Source organism: Copadichromis virginalis, linkage group LG6, assembly GCF_057382275.1.
Source record: "Copadichromis virginalis isolate Kocher_CV1m ecotype Utaka linkage group LG6, C_Virginalis_male_GT1.1, whole genome shotgun sequence".
NCBI classification, from domain to species: domain Eukaryota; kingdom Metazoa; phylum Chordata; class Actinopteri; order Cichliformes; family Cichlidae; genus Copadichromis; species Copadichromis virginalis.
This window is the reverse complement of record NC_140623.1, coordinates 36117501-36136924: the sequence shown is the minus strand read 5'-3', so window position 1 is coordinate 36136924 and position 19424 is coordinate 36117501. Positions and strand designations below refer to the sequence as shown.

The 19424-nt window shown below is 42.7% G+C and overlaps 2 protein-coding genes across 3 annotated transcripts; both read right to left on the bottom strand.

Moving 5' to 3' along the window:
- Window positions 1-3396: 3396 nt before the first annotated feature.
- nfil3-5 (nuclear factor, interleukin 3 regulated, member 5) lies at window positions 3397-12669 on the bottom strand. Of its 2 annotated transcripts, none has more exons than XM_085460222.1 (2): window positions 12302-12669; window positions 3397-7373 (listed from the first exon to the last, which is right to left on the bottom strand). In XM_085460222.1, exon 2 carries the CDS (start codon window positions 6818-6820, stop codon window positions 4985-4987), a length of 1836 nt encoding a protein of 611 aa, XP_085316348.1. In that variant the 5' UTR covers window positions 6821-7373; window positions 12302-12669; the 3' UTR covers window positions 3397-4984. The 2 variants fall into 2 exon arrangements, with proteins under 2 accessions (XP_085316348.1, XP_085316349.1); XM_085460223.1 differs by lacking the exon at window positions 12302-12669 and adding an exon at window positions 10661-12272.
- A 4352-nt stretch (window positions 12670-17021) lies between these two features.
- LOC146708368 (uncharacterized) lies at window positions 17022-19424 on the bottom strand. The gene is made up of 2 exons (XM_085460948.1): window positions 19131-19424; window positions 17022-18740 (listed from the first exon to the last, which is right to left on the bottom strand). Exon 2 carries the CDS (start codon window positions 18666-18668, stop codon window positions 17457-17459), a length of 1212 nt encoding a protein of 403 aa, XP_085317074.1. The 5' UTR covers window positions 18669-18740; window positions 19131-19424; the 3' UTR covers window positions 17022-17456.

The following is a 19424-nucleotide window of genomic DNA, read 5'->3' as shown; positions in this document are numbered from 1 at the left end:
GCATGCACCAACTCTAAGCCCCATTTGTTGTGTTGCAAATAAAATATGCTACATTTTGTTGATATCACACTTTTATGTTGATTTAATTTAATACTTTGAAGGTGTAACTTTCAAGTTGCAAATTCACTCTCAGCAGCTAATCACAACCCCAAATCTGAATTCAGATCATTAGAGTAATCATAACAGGAAAAGGCACGGGATTTTAATAGCTCTAACAATGCTCAGAGAAGGAACTTGAGACTCTCCTAGCCACCATGTCTAGTCATGCTTCAAAGAGTTTAATAATTGATTAGCTGAATTCCAGAGTTTCTTCAACAATCTCTCTTCTGTGAACCGAGCTAATGTCTGATTGTTTTTGTAGAAAAACAAAATCTAACCAATTGCAATCAAATCAAGACTTTTTGGGGGGCTTTTAGCTCATAATGGTGCTATTTTTCTTCTTTTTTTTTCAATTTGACATGCTTAAATCTTTTTATAGGCATTAGAACATTCAAACTTTTGCTATTCAACGTTTATGAGGACTTGAAGGTAGGTACATTTGTCTTCACTGCAACGCAGCAGCAAGCTTCTTTCATCCTCTTGGCTTGTAAATTTCAGCTCTTTAAGAAGATTTTTTTGATTCTGATTGTATTGGATACCAGCTTGGCATCATTTAAAAATTTGCACATTCTCTTTATGTGGAAAAGGGTTTAAAGAAAGGATTCAGATCCACACATACCAACGCGGAAGCTGAAATACACACTCTTCAGCTTCATCTTCCTTACCCGATCGCTGCCTCTCCCTGCGCTGCTGACCTACATACTGCAGCATCTGAGTTACATAACCAGCCGGGGCTGTTGATCACTGCAGGCAGAGCAGGGCCAACACCCCCTTGCTCACTCTCTTTCATAAACACGCACATATACCTCTCACTACAACTTTTAACTTCTTTCATATTTTATTTTAGCAAAGTTTCTGTCGTGGGTCATGTAGCCACTGCTACTGTGCACACATGGGGGGCAGGTAGGTGAGTCTGTGGCGTTTGTGTCAGGTAAAAATAAACTATAATTTGAAATGAGGTCAACTCAAATCAGAGCTGAGTATCTAGCTCATGAGTCACTATCAGATGTTCTGACTCGGTGGGAATGTTGCAGTGACATTTATCAAGGTGGATATTTATAAATTCCTTAGGAGATTGAATCTCGCAGACAAAAATATCCACCTGCTCAAACTATGGTTATGTAATGAAGTAAAATATATATGCATCAATTACGTCAAAGAATGGATAAACTGTAATAATAAATCTCTCAGAGCTTTCCACTGTGTGTGCATTTTATACATGTATATCTATAAATTTCAGCTGGAGCAAACGCAAACTTGACTCCAGTGTGTAACTGTGCATTTGTGTACTTGTGTGCTACTGACCTGCTGCCTCAGGCAGCAGCAAGAGTGCTTTTTATGAGTAGTTTGCTCAAGTTTATGCTGTAGAGGAATTTGATGTAACTCTATTCTATTCCTTCCCCCTTTCTCTTTGTCTCCCTCCACTCTGAATAACCCCACTCTTTGTCTCTCTCACTCCTCACCCTCTTCTCTTCTATCCCTCCTCGCTGACCTACTTTTACTCTCCTGGCTTGTTTTCACAAGCCTCTGCACAAAGCAGTTTTTACAGCTCAAAGATGTGCTGGGGAAAAAAGGAGGGGATAAGAGAAAAAGAGCAAGCGATATTGATGACAGGGATGAGGGAGGAGAGGAAGGAAATTGGGGGTGGATGGAGCGCGAACTACAAGGCACTGCGGTTTTCTCGGGAATGTCACCTTGTTAGAGTCGGTTGGTGGTTGGTTTGGATAGCTGAAATAAAAACACATCAGTGTCAAATTGCTGAAAACAGGAGGTCACTCTGTGGTCAGCTGCCTACATCCTTATTCCATTTTTGTGAAACTCACATGGAAGCATTATGTGCTGTGGATGCAGCGAATCTGCGTCATAAATTGCACAATGTGAACTACTTAGAGGCTGAAAACATGTTGATGAGATATTTGTTGGGGTCCCTCCCATCTTTGTTGACCTTTTCAGACCAGAGTTGCTCTCTCTTGAGATTCTCTAGCAACTTGGGTGTTCCTTTCACATTGCAAAACCTCTCTATCTGAAAGGTTCTCCTTTTTGTTATGGCTCTTATGTAACCCGTGTCAGTGGCATGCACTCAGCATGCCAGCCTGCTGTTCCCATTAGCTTGTGTTTCATTAACGGCAGGATTGCTCGGAGATGTCAGCATTTAGTTTGATGCAGTTTTCTCCCAAGAGACTTGTGTAACTTGTTTTGGCTTGTTGCACGTTAAAACACTTTTTTTCCTCCCTTTATTTCTGCAACTAAAACAAGAATTGAGCAATTCTGGACAACACCAGAAACAGAATTTATCACAACCTCAACTTTGATTTTCTGATGAAACACAACTTAATGTGCAGTATGAAAATTAATTTCAGCTGAGTATCTGTAAAAAGTCTGACTTTTGGTTCAATCCATCAAGTGAGGCAAGGCTGTGCTGGTGACACATACTTGCTAACCAGTACCTATTTACATATACAATAGCATCATCAATTTGACCTGTGTTCTTTGCAATATTACCTGCAATTCTCTTTTTAGGATTGTTTTTGTGGTAAATTCTTGGCAAAAGTGCCGCTAAATGCTCCATAGTGCTCAAAAGCTACTTGCAAGTTTCGTCTTTCCTGTGGCACACATGACGTAAAAACAGCAACCTCCATGTAAATGGGACCAATAAATGGGCAAAAACCTCAAACATTTAGTCCCTAAAACCAAAACCACTGAGCTAAAAAGCTTAAAATGAACTGAGGTTGCAGAACATAAGATATTTCTAGGTATAGCTTTACTAAATCTCTTCAAGACTATTGCCTAGTTTTGGTTAAATGTTACCTCCTATTAGTTGTTGCATACAAACTGTAATTGCACTGACACTGTATTCCTTGTCAGCTTTATTTCCTAACAGGTCTTTAAATGAAATTAATTAAAGCAATAAGTTTGATTTTATTGTTATATTGTTATATTTGATCTGCTGAATAAAATACTCTCTGGGAGCAGGTGTGACTTTGAAAGGTGATATTTTTGGTTTCCATCGCAGTCATGTTTAGTTTGTACCTGTCAGTATAAATATATCACATGAATATTCAGACCGAGATCTGGGTTAGCCAACAGATGCCCTGCTGTACTGATGTGCCACAGTCAGTAAATGTTTGCCAGTCGACAGTATGAAGTGATGACGTGTTGAAGTGGTTCCACACCGAGCTGGCAGACTGGGAAGTGACCATCTGAGTGCTGTGAATCAGCTAGTTGGATTTCTCCTTGTCTGGATAATTTCCTGTCAAATTTCATAAGAACTCCAAAAAAATCCAAAAGAGACGTATATAAATTCAACAACATTTTATTTTTTTTCCCCCCATTTTGAATCTTTCACAATCGAAAATGAGTGTTTTTTTCTAACCATTTGCATATCCACGTGAAGTATAGCATTACATAATCACTTCTGGCCAAGCTTTATTCATTTTTTTTTCTCTTCTGAAAAAGCTTTTCAGCAAAGGTTATACAATAACACAGAGTACAAACGGTAACTGGGGCAAAGGGTAGCATGAATAAATACACAGCACAACCAGAAAGAGTTTAGAGCAAAAATGACACAAGTGAATGACAGAAAAATACACATAACAGCGAAAAGAATAACCGAATACAACAGAAAATAATATTAATAAAACAATAATAAAATAATGACAGCAGTATACAAGAGATAGACAACTTTACATTTATACATAGTGGCCAGAGGCAGGCACCAGGAAGTGAAACAGTTAAACTTGTACATACTTTATGATCTACTGCAGCTACAGTTGCTAAAACTCAGTGCGGAGGTGAGCGGGATCGTTAAGACGCTGCCAACGTGGGGACAAGGAACAACACAATAAAGAGGCACCTTATGAAGAGAGAGAGCAGCTTTGCTGGTTGTGACTGGAGAGCCATTTCACTTACTGGACAGACGATTTTTGTCTTGAAATGAAGACGTATTGATTTCTGTTGGATGGCCGGCAAACAAGGTTCACCTTGTGCTTGCCAACAGGAAAGTGTGACTGCATAGCCTGGACTGATATGCGAGTAACTGGCCTTCGCTTGTTTTGACAACTTTGAGTGTCAAAGAGGTCAGATCCTCTAAATAAGGACCCCGATCTGAACTCGAACTTTTAAAAAAAGAAGGGTACCTCACTTATTTTATTTTTTTTATTTTTTTTTACAAGTTGTGGCTCATACTTTTAGTAAAAGAGAAACTTTGAGGCGTTTTGTTTTTTTTTTAAACAAAAAAGGACTGTACAAGGTGTCTCGAAACAACAAACAAGCTGATCGCTTTAAAGTCTACGACTTCCACATCCCAATGCTTTAATTTTTATTGTTTTTGCCACAGTTTTCTTCTTAAAATATATATTCCATATATGCAAATTTATATGTCACAGTAATATACAATCTAAGTGCTTCAATAGTGAAGAGGACTTGTGTGCAGATCGTTCAGAGAATGGAGAGGAAGAAGAGGGACGAGAGGGAGGAAGAATGTAACTCTTTGCCAAAAGGGGAGATGTTAAAGGAAGGATGTGTGTCTTTGGTTAAAGGAATGTTCCCATAATGCCACAATAAACACTGGCCAGCCACTAAGGCAGTTTACAATAATGAATAATTGAATAATGTTTGAATTTTCCATGAGGGAAATATCCCAAACTCCAGCTCTGAAGAGTTTCATTCTGTCACATCCCTCGTTAATCTACCTGGAGGGATAGGCGGGAGGTAGGAGAGAGTACAGGAAGGGGTACAGGTGACACAGTGAAACTTGGTGGTGAAATCACATCCTAACTACATCTCACACTGATCACTGGCTTCTTTTATACCTCGCAAGGTGCCAATGTGAGTGACAGTTCTTTTTTGTCTGTCCACCGCAGACGACAGCTGCTCCTATTTGTCCTTAATCTCGCCTCTTATTGCGCCCACCGCTCCCACCGCTGGACCCCCTTTTACCTCCCTCATTTTTAGCCTCTGGCCTCTCATTCACCTGACACTTGATGTCTTCCACATACTCTGGCTCATTCTCAGCATCTTTGCTCTCCCCGTTGCCATTGCCACTGTGAGGGTTGCTGGACAGAGCTAGGTAAGGATGCTGAGGCAAAGTGGGAGAAGGGGACATCGAGGTCCTGACCAGTCCCTCCACCTGTGCTCTCGATGCCCCATTGGACAGAGCTCTGTACTTGAGGCGGAGCTTGTGGGGAAGGGCAGTGCCTTTGACCTCGGCTTGGCACTCACCGTACAAACCACCAATTCCCTCAATCTTCTGGTGGTAGCTGCTGATATCTGAGGAGGATGAGGAGGGGGATTCATCATCTGTGGAGCCCTCCTTATCAGAGCTACGAGGGTCTCCGTCACTTGAACAAGTGTCTTTAGCAGAGGAGTTCTCCTGATAGAAACCATCAGCTTGGGGACCTCCCTCATAGGTGAGCACCGGGGGCTCTTCATCCAGTGTGTTGAGGTAACCATTGTGCTGTATGAAGGAGGACCTCCGCTCCTCGTTGTTGTGGATCAGATCAGGGGCGAAGGGGTTCTGGTGGTTTTTAGTGTGCTGAAGACTGTGGTTGTCATGCTGCTGATTATACCTTTGCTGCAGTTCCTCTATTGACTCAGAGTGACCGTTGGTGTACTCATACTGTGGAGAGTCCAAGGTCTTCGTTCTCTCCAGCTTCTCAGCGACCTCTGTGATGGTCATCGAGCAGTCGGAGAACTTGGAAGTCAGCATGTCCTGACAATGTTGAGGAGCTCTGCTCTGCTGGGACTGCTGCTCCTCAGACCTCTGGCTCTCCATGGGATAACAGCCACTGCTGGAGCGATACAAAATGACGCTCCTTTGAGCTGAGGTGGCCTGAGGAGCGGGGTTGGAGATCTCCATGTGGCACTGCTGCTGTTGCTGTTGATGATGATGCTGGAAGTCCATGACATTTTCAGCCAATGGGGGGCTTTGCTGGTGAGGAGAAACCAGAGCACTGTGGCTGCCATGGTAAGCCCCATTCTGCATTCCATTGGGGATCCCATTAGTGATCCCACTGGGAATCATGTTGTTTTCCAGACCAGCCATCTCCATGCTTGTGGGCTCCTTCTTTATGTTGTAGCTCATGGGTTCAGGGCTGGAAGAGCTGTCAGACATGTCAGACACGGAGCCACGGGGGGAATATTTGGGGAGCGTGGAGTGGCGCTCGCCGAGACTCGACTGTTCAGCTTCTGACGAGTCTGAATTCAGCATCACCTGGGATGCGCTGGAGTAGCCGCTGCTCGAAAGGTATGCGTTACCATTCGGGGTGCCGTTGGTGCTGCTCCCATTGCCGCCAGTGTTTCCATCAGCGGCGCTGTTGGAGATTTGCTGACTTTTCTCCATGTAGGAGGCTGTGCTGATGAGGCCAAAGCGCAACTTGAGCTGAAGGAGCTCCGTCTTGAGACGAACATTCTCCTCATTCAGTGCCATCACTCGGTTTTCCAACACCATGTCATTGAGGCGACGCTTTTCTCTTGAGCGCTTGGCTGCTTCGTTGTTCTTTCTCCGTTTTTCCCAATAGCAAGCATCTTTCTTCTCATCAGAAATGAACTCTCTCTTGCGACGGGAGGTGACGGTAGGCTTGCTACCTTTAGACTGGCGGCTAATGCGTGCCGATCCTTCGGGAGAAGGGGATGGCAGGCTCCCATTGTACGGGGAAAAACTGTCACCCTCCTCGTCATTGTTATTGCTGGTGGATGGGAGGTGTATACTGAGACTTTCCATGTTTTCTTCCCCGCAGGGTGCTAGAGTATCACTCTAGCAAAGGGCAAAGGGGGAGTAGGGAAAAAATGTAAAACTATATGAGCCTTCTGCTTTGTTACTAAGACGTCTGACCTATGTCGCAGGTTCAGCGAAAACTTCTGGATGAGGTATTTGTGCTCCTCGAAACGAAAGCCTCATTGATTTCTGTTACTTAAATTATAATATCAAAATGTTCAAGTGTCTAAATTAGCCAGGAAGATTAAAAAGAGGTGGAACTCCACAAAAACCTCAGACATTGAAGTAGTGTTCTGAGCAAGAAAACTAAAACAAGAAACTGTATTTTGTGCAAACGGTTTTCCAGCTGTCTTGGCAAGTAGTTCAAAGTAGTCTCTGGAGGTTCGTTTGGGGTGACTTTGAGTTTATCAGTGTCTTCCTCGATCTTCAGCAGAGCTGTGATGTCTGTCAGACCCGCTTCTTTCGGTGTCTTACATGGGATGTAGGTCGGTCTGTCTACTTTTGGGTTCTTTAAGGATCCAGCTTCAACGCCGCCGTTAGTCGACCACTAAATGGGTTACTGAAACAGTGACAGAGGAAGGGAGGGGAACAGAAGCAGAGAGGGAGTTAGATTAGCTGTAAAATTACTCCAGTTCATTGTGACATGTATTTACATGCAAGTCAGTTCAGGTTATATGTATTAACTGTAGTACAAAGCTTTACTCTGGGTGCTTTTGGTCTAAGGGTTGAGATCAATACACCGTCTATTCAGTTCAATTCAGCCAGCACAGAAAAAACTATGACATAACCCCCGAGGGTTTAGACAGTGTTTTTCTGTCTTGTCTGTGTTTGACTGACTTCAGAAAGAAAATGAAGCTGGTTGCAGAGTCTGGGTAGCCCCACACACACACACACACACACACACACACACACACACACACACACACACACACACACACACACACACACACACACACACACACACACACACACACTCAGGGCTGAGTCTGGGAATAAACATGTGTATGTGCTCTTGCTGCAGAGCTCTTGTGTAAGACGGAGCTCCATCACATAACTAGAGCCGAGGCAGGCTGACCTGCTGCCAGCTCTGCAGAGACTGACAGATAAAAAGCTAGAGGGGGAATGATACAAATGTGATCTGCACACTGATTCGGCTTTACCGTAGTTGTAAAATGACAACACAAACTGTGCATTTATGGTTTCTACTTATAGATTTCATTTTCTAAAATATGGGGAAGAGGGCAAAAAGGGGTTTGTCTTTTGCCACAGCTTCTCTGGTAGTTCATCTCACTGACTGAATTTACTCAACACCACAAGCCGCTGAACTTCCTTGTGCGGTGTCAACATCTTATCAACAGGAAGCCTTGCCCACCCGACCTGTCTTGCAAAGTTAAAAACAATGGCAAACGCAGCGCAGGCGGATGTTGACAGTCGTGGTGTGTTATGTAATAACTAGATCTGCCCTTATTTTTCTTTGCCTCACTCACTCCATTGGATTACACAGATGATATGCATTAATTAAGAACACGTCATTACACAGGGCCCTGAAGTCCTTTACAAACATAAAAACATCCTTTTTACGACACACACGCACACACACTGAGCAAATGCAATAATCTAGGTCACTGTGCCTGTGGGCAACAATGGCTCTGGTGTCGCTTTTCATTTGCAATAACGGAATTAAACAGCGCACAAACATGACCTTCTTCTATCATTAGGAGCGCAGGAATCCCCGCTGAATATTCTCTGCTTTGTGACTTGATTACTGCAATTCTACTGATTACGTTTTTATTATGTAGATTTACAGATTTATTATCGCTGCCCGTCCTATTTGAGTCCTTCTGTTAGTAAAAATAAGACGTAGCACAGAATTTAAAAAACAAAACAGAAAGCAGATCCGGTTTTGCTTCGATATTCGCCTTGTGCTCTTTCAGTGCAGTGAAGCCTTAAATGAGACAAAAACCAAAACAAACAGACTGTTCCTGTTATGTAAACGATGGACCGAAGTCAATGAGAGGAGAACAAAAGCTCTCACGAACAAGACAAGTTCATATCTACCTCTGCTATTGTGTTTTTTTGTTTTCCTATAACAAACCACTCATTTTGTACCGACAAGACAGTGCTGCATAACTATCTAATCTAGTGATCTCTTCTCCCGACCGGTGACTGCATTTCTTCTTCTTCACTGCGAGTCAGTCACCCTGTTACATAATCTCACTTAAAAAAAACAAAACAACCCACATTGTGACCTTGGAACAGCTTGAAAGCTGCCCTGAATAACTAACCATTTATTTAATCATGTGTTATGTTGTAACTCAGGGGCAAGGTCTATTGTAGATATGCTGCAGGCTGGTCTTATAATTGAGTTGGCTTTGTCTTGTTGGCTGCTTCTTCTCAAAAAACTTGTGTAAAGCCCCACTGGACCATAAGCGCTTTGAATACGAATAGCAACAGATGTGGAAACACGTAGGATGACCCCTCCCCACCCACCCCTTTCCAATCCTGAAAAATCTTTGTAAAGACATGCAGGAAGAGTGTGTGTGTGTGTGAGGTGGTGGTGCGAGGGTGGTGCGAGACAAAGGAGGGTGGGAAGGAAGCTCACATACGTCTATGTTGTCCCAGTGACCTAGAAACGACGCTAAGCGGTAAACACTCCTCCTGTCTTTGACGGTGCGCCATAAAATAGGTCAGTGGGACTGCAACGAAGGGAGGGCAGGAGAGGGAAAGAGAGTATTAGAGTGCACTCTAAAAATAGAGCAACAGAAAGGTGAGGGAGTGAGACGCAGAAGCAGAGAGAGATTTCTTTTTTTTTTCTAAAGGAGGGGGGGGGGGGACATGAGAGGAATTTTACAGAATCTGCAGCGGGAGCAAAAAAAAAAAGAGACCCACTTGAATACGTCATGTGCCTAAAAATCATATTACGAAAGCCTCGGTGATTTTCACGCAACATTAATTCCTGTCCGCTCCAGAAACGTTGCTACGCCTTTTGCTGCACACAACAATAAGAATCGGCAGCAAAATTGATAGTGAGCGATACAGCACTGACGTCAGAGCACACACCCATCTCTGCAGCCAAATTCACATATAACAGGTTCTCTCTTAGGACTGCAAGGGGAGGGGCTGCTGTTGTTGCTCGTAGTGTACGTGCTCTGAATTTCTCTTGCTACAGAGAAAAGCTTGTGTAATACATGCGTAATACACAGAAGCAGGAGCTACAGGTTAAAGTCTCTGAATGTCTTCCAATCTCTCTTACCCAAGACTAATGCTAGAAAATAAAGGGATACTCAGCGTGGTATAATCTAACTGGCTTTTTCTGCAGAAGCTAATTTCCCCATTAAGAAGAATTATTCACTCCAGCTACTGTACGGATTGTTTCCGTGTTTTTCACTGAGACACAACTTTGAAGTAGTTCCCAGACACTTGCCGCTCCAGGAAGAATGCTTCACCTCTGACCCCTCTGAGGCAAGCGTGAGTAAAACACATGCCGTCCTCTTCCTCTCCCCCATCTTTTAAATGATCCAACACCACACACGTGGAGGGGCCCCAGCTAGGAACCATTTTGCCCTGCGGCTTTGTGTTAAACAAAACTAAGAGACGGGAATCCAGACATTCCAGGTCAGCTACGGGGACATATATACGACTACGTGTCATTTAGCAAGTACCCAAAGTAACAAGTGACTAAATGAAACTTTGAACTGTGGGCTAAAGACAACAAATTATTCTCGATTCACTTATCTGTGAAAATTCTTTATTCATATGCATTTTAATAGCCTTTCAAGAGCCTTTTTTCTTTTTAGTCAAATCTGATTTGCATTAAAGTATGTGTCAAAAGTTTTTGTTACTTACATTCACCAGATAAGTGTGGTGCAGATTTGCAAAGTAAAAAAATAAAAGTTGCCAAAACCATGGAAATAGCTGAACTTAGATAAGTCTTCTGCCATCTGTGTTCCTGTATTCCTCAGAGCAACAGACAGAGCAGCCAAAGTAGTCCACCGCTTGCCCTGTTAAACCTCATGTCTCCTCACCCAGATACAAGTCTGACCTATATTCAGAAAGCTGGTCGGGACAGAGAGCAGTGGCTCTGAAACCAGACCAGCTGGCAGTAGGTGGACTAACCAAAACTGTGCCTGCTTTTGCCAGACAGGGGTTTCCACACATTGCATCACATCCTGAATGCTCACTTGTTATTCTAACTTTACAAACGGTCTCCCTAAGCCCTCACTGGAATCTTGTTTGAGACACAAAAATAAAAGAAAACAGTGTTATATCTGGTTCAGCCTTCTGCTTTTTCTGCTCGGTGCTTCCTTTGTGGTGGAGAAAAAAGAAAAAAGACTAAGCAAGTTAAAAATAGCTCGCAGACACTGAGTAGCTAGGTTACATCACTGATAGCAGCTTTTCTGGCTAAATGCCTTCTTTAGATACAAGAATTTTGTTGTTAATGTAGATATAAATGACAGGGGAAAAGTGCAGGGTGGGAACGAGAATCAATTACAAAGCGTCTCTGTCCCAGGAGGGAGCTGCTATTTATTGCTTTTCCCTGCTGTGTGCTGGTTATGTCATAGCCTCCAACTCCCTCAAAGCAAAGCTCTGTGCTTTACTTAACGCACCTTATGAGTAAAAAAAAAAAAAAAAATCGCCCAGTGGCCCACTTTGAATAGAAATCAGACATTTCCCCCTTTGCATGTGACCATTTATTTAATAAATCCCCAAAACCCAACCAAGTAATCTTTCTCAACGGAGAAAAAGCCCTAACATATGTTTACACACACCCTATCTGCAAATCATTTGTCCAAAACTCGTTTAAAAAATATGATTTTTTTTCCTTTTATCATTTACTCTGACATGAGATTCCCACAGATGTCTGTGATAGACCTTCAAATTAATTCATAACCTCAAAACAGCCATGCGTTAATCCCAGCCTTTGCATTAGCTGGGCTGCCAATATCTGGGTAACTGAACTGATCCAATGACCTACATAAAAATATCATGCCAATATGCCACGTGCAGGAGCTAATACGGTGTATTGACCGCACAGCACAGTCCGAGCCGAGCAGCAGCAGCCCCGTGCTCCCTGGAAAACACCACCATGAGAGGAAATTACATCGCTTTGACATTGACCTCATAGTGTGCGGCGATACGGCCAACCACGTTTTTACCAAGCGGACTCGGTGTTTCGTAAAAGCATCAAAGAAACAAAAAAGGCAACAAAACGCCAACTGAAGTATCACACTTGCCCGGTGAGCTGCGTGTTTTACGTGACACAAAAAGAGCCGCATACGGCTGAAAGTCACGGAGGGACGCGGGATCTGCCGGCGCAGCCGAGAGTCGCCATGTGAACAATAACCGGCCATGAGCATCACGTCCTCGCCTCAAAACACACTCACACACACCCAGAGACGTATCTACCCGCACAGAATGATTAAAAAAAACATGCAAATAGGCAGATAGAAACAGCACACGGCAGCCAGCCGCTCAGTTATAACCTACCTTTCCACGCAGGAGAGGGACGAAAACATTCAGGCTTCCCCGACACAAAAGCTGTCTCGCTCCCGTTTCCTCCTTCCCGTGTCCCTTTAGAAGAAACCTCCCGACTGAGAAAAAAAAACTTTCTTCTCCTTTTCCTGTCGCTGCTCGGGTCAGCTGTCGTTGAGTCAGTGGGTCGGCTGGATGTCCTTTCTGTCTTTTGGCTCGGACTGCCCGTGTGTTGTGCGCTGCAGGACACTTTGCTCCAGTTTCTCCGGTTCCCTTTCTAGAAATATGTGTTAGTAGGTCAGCAGTTGCATAACAGCTCTTAGGCTGCCTAGTCACGTTTCTGTCCACTGTCTCTCCGCGCGAGACTCTCTCTCTCTCTCACCCCCCTCTCTGTGTGTGTTATTAGCCCCTCTCTTTTTGTTCTCCTGCCCGCCCCTTAATCTCCGGGTTCTTCCTTACTCCACGTTGTAATGTCATCTCATTTACAAGATTTTCTAACGAGGCCACGAATGCCTTTAAACAGACGCCATGGCCCAACAACAGCACGACCTGTTAATCATCAGAAACACCCGTATAAATAAACGAATGACACCAAGGAAACGAAAGAAGAGGGAGGAAAACACACTCATTGTTAACTGACAATATATAGGATGAAGCGTATTACACATACTGGGAAACAAAAGTTTCATAAAAATCATAATAATAACTGATGTTTGTTTACCACTCTGGCTTGTTTATTTATTTGTTTATTATTAATATTAATTTGATCCAAAACAATTTCTCACAAAATAAGAGCACATTGGGTGCTTTAGTAAGTACGTTCACTTAAAGAAGTAAAAATCAGTTTTCACGTGCTTTTCTTGTGATACAAAATTAAATTTTAGGGCTAACCTGGACTTCATGGTATGGCAAAGGAAATACTGTACACTAGTGTTTTTTTCTTGGTGTTTTTTCAATTATTTACAGAGGAAGACTTTGGATTTTGTCACTGATTGCCTGCAAATATGGGAGTTTGAACTCAATTCCAACACGTTGTCCTATTACTACTACACTATTACATTTAGGTATATACTAATATTCTTTGTGGAGTATGAAATATGAGTGAAAGTAACAACTTTACTATTTTCTTTTTTATTCATCTTTCTTTATCTACCTTCCCATATTTTTATATATGTTCTAATTTAATTTTAATTTTATTGAGTGACTGTGTCTTCTTGTTCACTGAGAGAGCTCCACCTCTACAATGACAGATAAGATTCTGATTCTGATTCTGATTCTGATTCCTTCCTTCCTTCCTTCCTTCCTTCCTTCCTTCCTTCCTTCCTTCCTTCCTTCCTTCCTTCCTTCCTTCACTGTGGAACCATAGGCCGGTGAGTTTAAATCCAGGCCTGTAATTATTTCCCTCTTCTACCTGCACATTCTCCCTATAATTTAAACCCACATAAATGCATGTTCCGTTTTTAAGCATATATGCAACAGATTTTTGCATAAAGGCTATTAATATGAAAATTCAATGCTTAGATAGCAGTTACAATACCAGGGTGAATGAGTCTGTGTGTATGTGTTAGATATTAGGGGTCATTTGTATCTGGGTATGCATGGAGGGGCAGTTTGTTAACCCTAATCTTAACCCTTCAATCCAACCATATTTTATACTGTTTTACACATTGAGGTGTTAGTTTTATTGTGATAAAACCTGCGGTAATTTTTCAAATTATTATTATTTTAAAGGGACCATTCAACCCCAAATGGCCTGCAGCACTGTTATTCATGCTGCTTTTTTCTTTGATGTAAGCATTTTTATGATACAATATACCTGGATGGCTTATGCTGCACAAATGGATGTGACAAACATAAAAATGAGAAATTTGGAAAAATGTAACATCAGTTTGTCCTGAAAAGACACTGAGTTTAATGTAGAATCTGCTTTGTTTCTAACTGGAAGCACTGACTTTAGCATTAATATACATTTCTCCTGGATGTAGTAGTAATTGATTTTTACTTTTTTAAAGCTTTACATAAATTCTATATTCATTAAGCTTTTGATTGCATTATATTTGATCATTGCACTAAGATTTTTGGAATAATTACTGTTATTGCAAAACCCTAAAGTGAAATAATCTCACTACTCATGGCAGTAAGGCAGAATTTTATTCTCACAGACTAAAAATGATCATAAATTTGTTTTGTCTGCATTTTTATTTCTCTATACAGGAAGTGGAATCTGCATAGGAGCTTTTTCTATTATCCCACAAAACCCGTTGTTCTCATCCTCACCATTTTTCATCTACCGTTACGTCAGCCCTGCTTTGTATCAGACACACAGCCACTTCCAAGCCACTTTCACACTCGTGTCCCTTCCCCCTGCTTTATCTGAATCCACACATGTACACCAGTTACACACACACGCACACACATCATCACCACCACCACCATTACCATGCAGAGGAAACAGCGGCCTTGAACTTGTCTGGCTCCTCCCCCTCCCACCACCAGTCCTCATTTAGAACGACCAACCCCCAACACACTCCTCCATTTCTCTAGCTGCCTCTGCATGCAGGCATTCCCCTGGCAACTGTGGTGTGGTGGTGTCTGCCTAGCAACCCTTCTACTCCATCTTATATGGCTTATGGTATGGGTGGAGTGGTGGTGGTGGGGGGGCGGTAGCAGTCTAATCACAGACAAAAGATCTCATAAGTATGTTGCGGTTTTGTTGGGGAGAAAGCGAGAGAAGCGGGACCTAAAGGATGGGTCTCTGCAGCTGCACAGGTCTGCAGAGAGATAACCTCATATTTCAGCTTTAAGCCACAGTTCTTGAGGTCAATATGACTGTTATTAGTGCTGTTACTGTTTGGTTTGGTCCTTACTCAATCACAACTACACACCACTTACCAATTTTTGCTGGTCTATTGTTGTCTTAATTATGATCTCTTTAAAATCATATTTCTTAAATTGATTTATCTCTTGAATCCAATTTACTATTTTTATTTTTTGGTTGTTTTGGGGGAGACAAGTCATATGCCACACCTCCCTTCCCTCACCTTAATCATTTCTATGTATTTATTCACTTATGTCTGTTTTCTAAATGATTTTGTGACTGTAAACCCGATTATAGCTCATGCTTTGTGCAGCTCATTGTGTTTCCACCTGAAATGAAATGTGCTTTTAAAAAATGAGCAAGCAAATTTGTTTTGTTCAGTTTGTTTTCATTTTGTTTTCTTGCCTCATACTCGCACTGTGCTTTGTGGGGTGAAAGAAGTCAGTAAACAATGCTTTGCAAATCTTGTTGTTGTGCGTGTGCAGCATGTGTTACTGTAGTAAGCACAAAGGAGTAACACTGCTGTGAATGAATGGAATGACTGAATGAAAGTCATACAGCATGCTGCTAAAGACACTTGGCGCCACCTGGTGCTGGTAAAAAACAAACTAAAAGTGAAAATGGATTTTTCCAAGAATACAGAATTATGCCATTCAGTCATCTTCTGAGACAAAATGCAATCATTCATTTTATCTACAACTGCTTTCTGGCTCTGTGCTGTTCTCAGAGTGTGTTTTACTATTACATTTCATATGTCTGCGAGCTCATTTCTATTGTTTTCTTGTGTTACTAATGTATTCTGAACCTATATCCTTCACTTCCATGTGGGTCGTTCAGTCTCCACCGCAGCTGCTTCAAGGCTAAAAATAGCTTTTCTGCTGCTGACGTGATAGATGACTCATGCAGTGTCACACCGCTCTCCCTGCATTCACCCCTCTCTCCCCAGCTCTGTCCCACACACTCCACTGTCCATTTTTTTTCAGTATCCTTAACTCAGTGCAAATGGATCAACAGTGAGGTGGTGTTTACAGTTTTAAAGTATTTGTTGAAGGAGGAAAGGCCATAAACAAAACTGAAATGATATTAGTTTATGGAAAGAAGAAAACTTTGGTTGTTACACCCCTCTGCAGCCCCTAATCTCTTTGCATTGGCAATGCAAGCGTCTTCAGCTGCAGCTAATTGACTACACCTAGTCAGGTGTGGATAAAGGTATACCTGAGGCAGGCTTTCATGGAGCCTCACTAGTCTTTGTCTTAGTGGTACTAGCTTTTTAGCTAACTTGTTATGTTATTTAAAATAAAACCTTGTCTCTGTGAAATTCTGGTGTTAGCCTCCATATTTATGTTGCAGCTTTTGAGCCGGATTGCAACATTCAAAGTCTGGCACAGTGGACCCTACACAGGTCCAGTGCCACACCATAGCTCCTGTTGTGCCCAGCATTAGTGCCAGATGTGGCTTAAAAATCATTTTCTTAAAAATATCTGTCATTCAGAAAAATGCAACACAGTCATTCACTGTTAAACTATGATCAGTCTAAATTTATTTGGAGTTTTCAGTGTTTGTGATTGTGCATATGGAGGCCGATAGGTTGTCCAAACAACATTTAAGTTGACTGTCTAAGGTAGCCAAAGATAAAGATGATTAAATATCAATTAAAGACAATTAAACTATTAAATACCTTCAAATAAACCCTTAAAAACCCCTTTAAGGTGTGTTGAGGGTTAAGCCTTGGTTTTAGTATTAAAAGCCAACTTTTAGGTTAGGATTAATGTAAGAATTTGACACTTATTTGTGATGATTATTAAACAGATGGGGATGTGTGTGAGTGCAAAACCAAATGCAGATTGTTTGTGATTTTAAATTGTAGTAAAAAAAATTGCAATTTCTTATCATGAAAAATGCTCACAGTGGTTTACATAAAGCAGGATTTTATTTCCACACAGTTGAGTGCACTCACAGTTTTGAAAAGTAACATCGAGGTTACGATAGTGAATGGCACAAAAACCACAGTACACTCCAAAACGTCATAACAGCTCAATTTTACACACAAAATAAGTGCCAGGTGTCTCGAAATATGACAAGATTGAAGATGAGGTTGAATCTGATGAGAAAGAGGTTTTTGCAGATGATGGACACATTCTTGTGTTTCAGTCCAGTACATACAGTGTTGCGTATACGTGATGACTTTCCTTAATTCTGCTCCTGCTGTATTGTTCATCACTGGAGCAAACAGGCCACTAAAAAATGTCATGCCATTTCAGAGGTAGCTGCTTATGCTCATCCCACTCTGGGAAAATGAGTTTGATTATTTGGGGAAATATGGTGTGGATCTGACCGTCCCCTCATCTGGTTTTAGGCCATCTTAGGAAGCAGCTGTTGAGACAGGAGCTTCTTGAGCTGAGCCACTTCCTGGGACAAACTGCTGATCTGCGACCTGAGGCTGTTGTCCTCTGCTGGATATCTGTGGTCGCTTGAATTCTGCGGAAAAGATGAGTTATTATATCCTGAAGGTGAACCCTGATACTGCACACCCCAGGCATCCTCTCTAGACCAAGAAGCCTGGCTCTCCACCTGGCCATCCCACCCCACTTGCTGGTGGTTTCTCATTTGGATGTTTGGTCCCACCATGGCTATAGGCAGGCCACTATTCCTGCTGTCAGGTGATGCAGAAATTTCCCCTCCGTTGCTGCCTCCCCCAGGGCTTTTAAAACGAAGCTTGTGTGGAAGACTCCTCAAACCCTCCGATGAGTCTTGCCTGCTTAAATACTGACTCTCACAGCACTGCTGCTCCTCCGTCACATCCCTCGGAGAAGGCCTGCCACTCTCACCCAGTGTGTCATCAAAAAACACAGGGCTACCCACGTTTGAGCCACATGAGGTCACAACCCCAGTCTCCTGCGATCCACTATGACTCAACTCAGCTGTTCTTGCACCATAGATGGCGCCCTGCTGCGGAGCCTGAGAGAGGATCTGGTGAGTGTTGGCACTGGCCTGTGTGCCGACATATGGCGAGCCATCAGTGTGAGCCTGGTAGTGATTTGTTGATCTGGGGGTGGGATGAGGACAGAAGGGCGCAGTCAACGGTAGGATGGACACATTAGAGGGGTCCTTAACAAGCCCAAAGCGAAACTTGAGGGCCAACAGCTCGGCCCTGAGGCGGGCGTTCTCCTCCAGCAGACCCATCACCCGCCTCTCCAGCACCATGTCATTGACTCTCCGCTTTTCTCTGGAGCGTCTAGCTGCCTCGTTGTTTTTTTTCCTCTTGTCCCAGTAGCCATCATCTTTTTTCTCATTAGGGATGAACTCCCGTTTGCGACGTGCATTATTACCGCTGTCTTCGTCACAGCTGTTGCCAGCCATGGCTTCAGCGTTGTTAAAGCTGTCTTTGCGTTTGAAGGCAAACGTGTGACCCAGGAGGCTTCGGGCCAGCTGACTCGTGGAGGTCAGGATGGAAACAGCCTCCTCGGTGAAGGAGCCGGTTTCCCCCTGAGGCCTGGACCCCACAACCAGCAGAGAGGGCACCGACAGATCCTGGATGACGCCTCCCACAGTCTGACCCGTCATGTTCACTCACTCCTGACTGCAAGGAGCTGTAGGGCTGGCAGCTCCCGGTGAAATATGCTGTAATGGCTCCACCTAGAGGAGAAAAAAAAATCCACGTGGTGAGATGAAAATTTGTAATGTTGTAAAATTTAAACCGATTGTCAAATTAATGTTAGCAGGAAAATATTTTTAAATACAAGATTTAAAGGGAAAAGCTTTCAAAATGAATAATTACAAACATAAAAGCTGGATGAATCTTCCTTCACTTAAACTTAGAAATACCAGATGTCTTATTTGATTCTGTCCAAAATTATACATGAAAACTTTGATTTACTGGCATCAAATGGCCATAAATGTGTAATGGGTCATTTAGTTCTTCATGTTTACCCCACACAGAATAATAAAATATAGCACACGTATCTTAACAGGATAAAATAATGACTGTAAAGGTTACTTTAAAAGCCGCAAATGTATATTACTTACAAATCAAGCAGCTGCAAACTGATAAAAACCTTCTGGCTCGGAGAGGAGACTGCAAATCTCTGCCGGTCATTCAGACGTTTCCGCTCCTCAACACACCGCATCTCCCTGCCGTTCCTTCCCCCGCTCACTGGTTCAGCCGGGGTCGGAACCTCACCCCGGGTAACACACTCCTCCTCCTCCTCCTCGTTCTCTTCACCCTCCTCCTCCTCCTAACGGGAAGCCAGCCGAGTCAAAACAGACAGGCAGGGGGGAAAATAAGTCTGATGGGCTTGTTAAATTTATACTTCCACGGCA

What these genes read in the sequence shown, in the direction of transcription:
- LOC146708368 (XM_085460948.1), bottom strand. Translation starts at nt 18,668, where the DNA reads ATGACGGGTCAGACTGTGGGAGGCGTCATCCAGGATCTGTCGGTGCCC.
- nfil3-5 (XM_085460222.1), bottom strand. Translation starts at nt 6,820, where the DNA reads ATGGAAAGTCTCAGTATACACCTCCCATCCACCAGCAATAACAATGAC.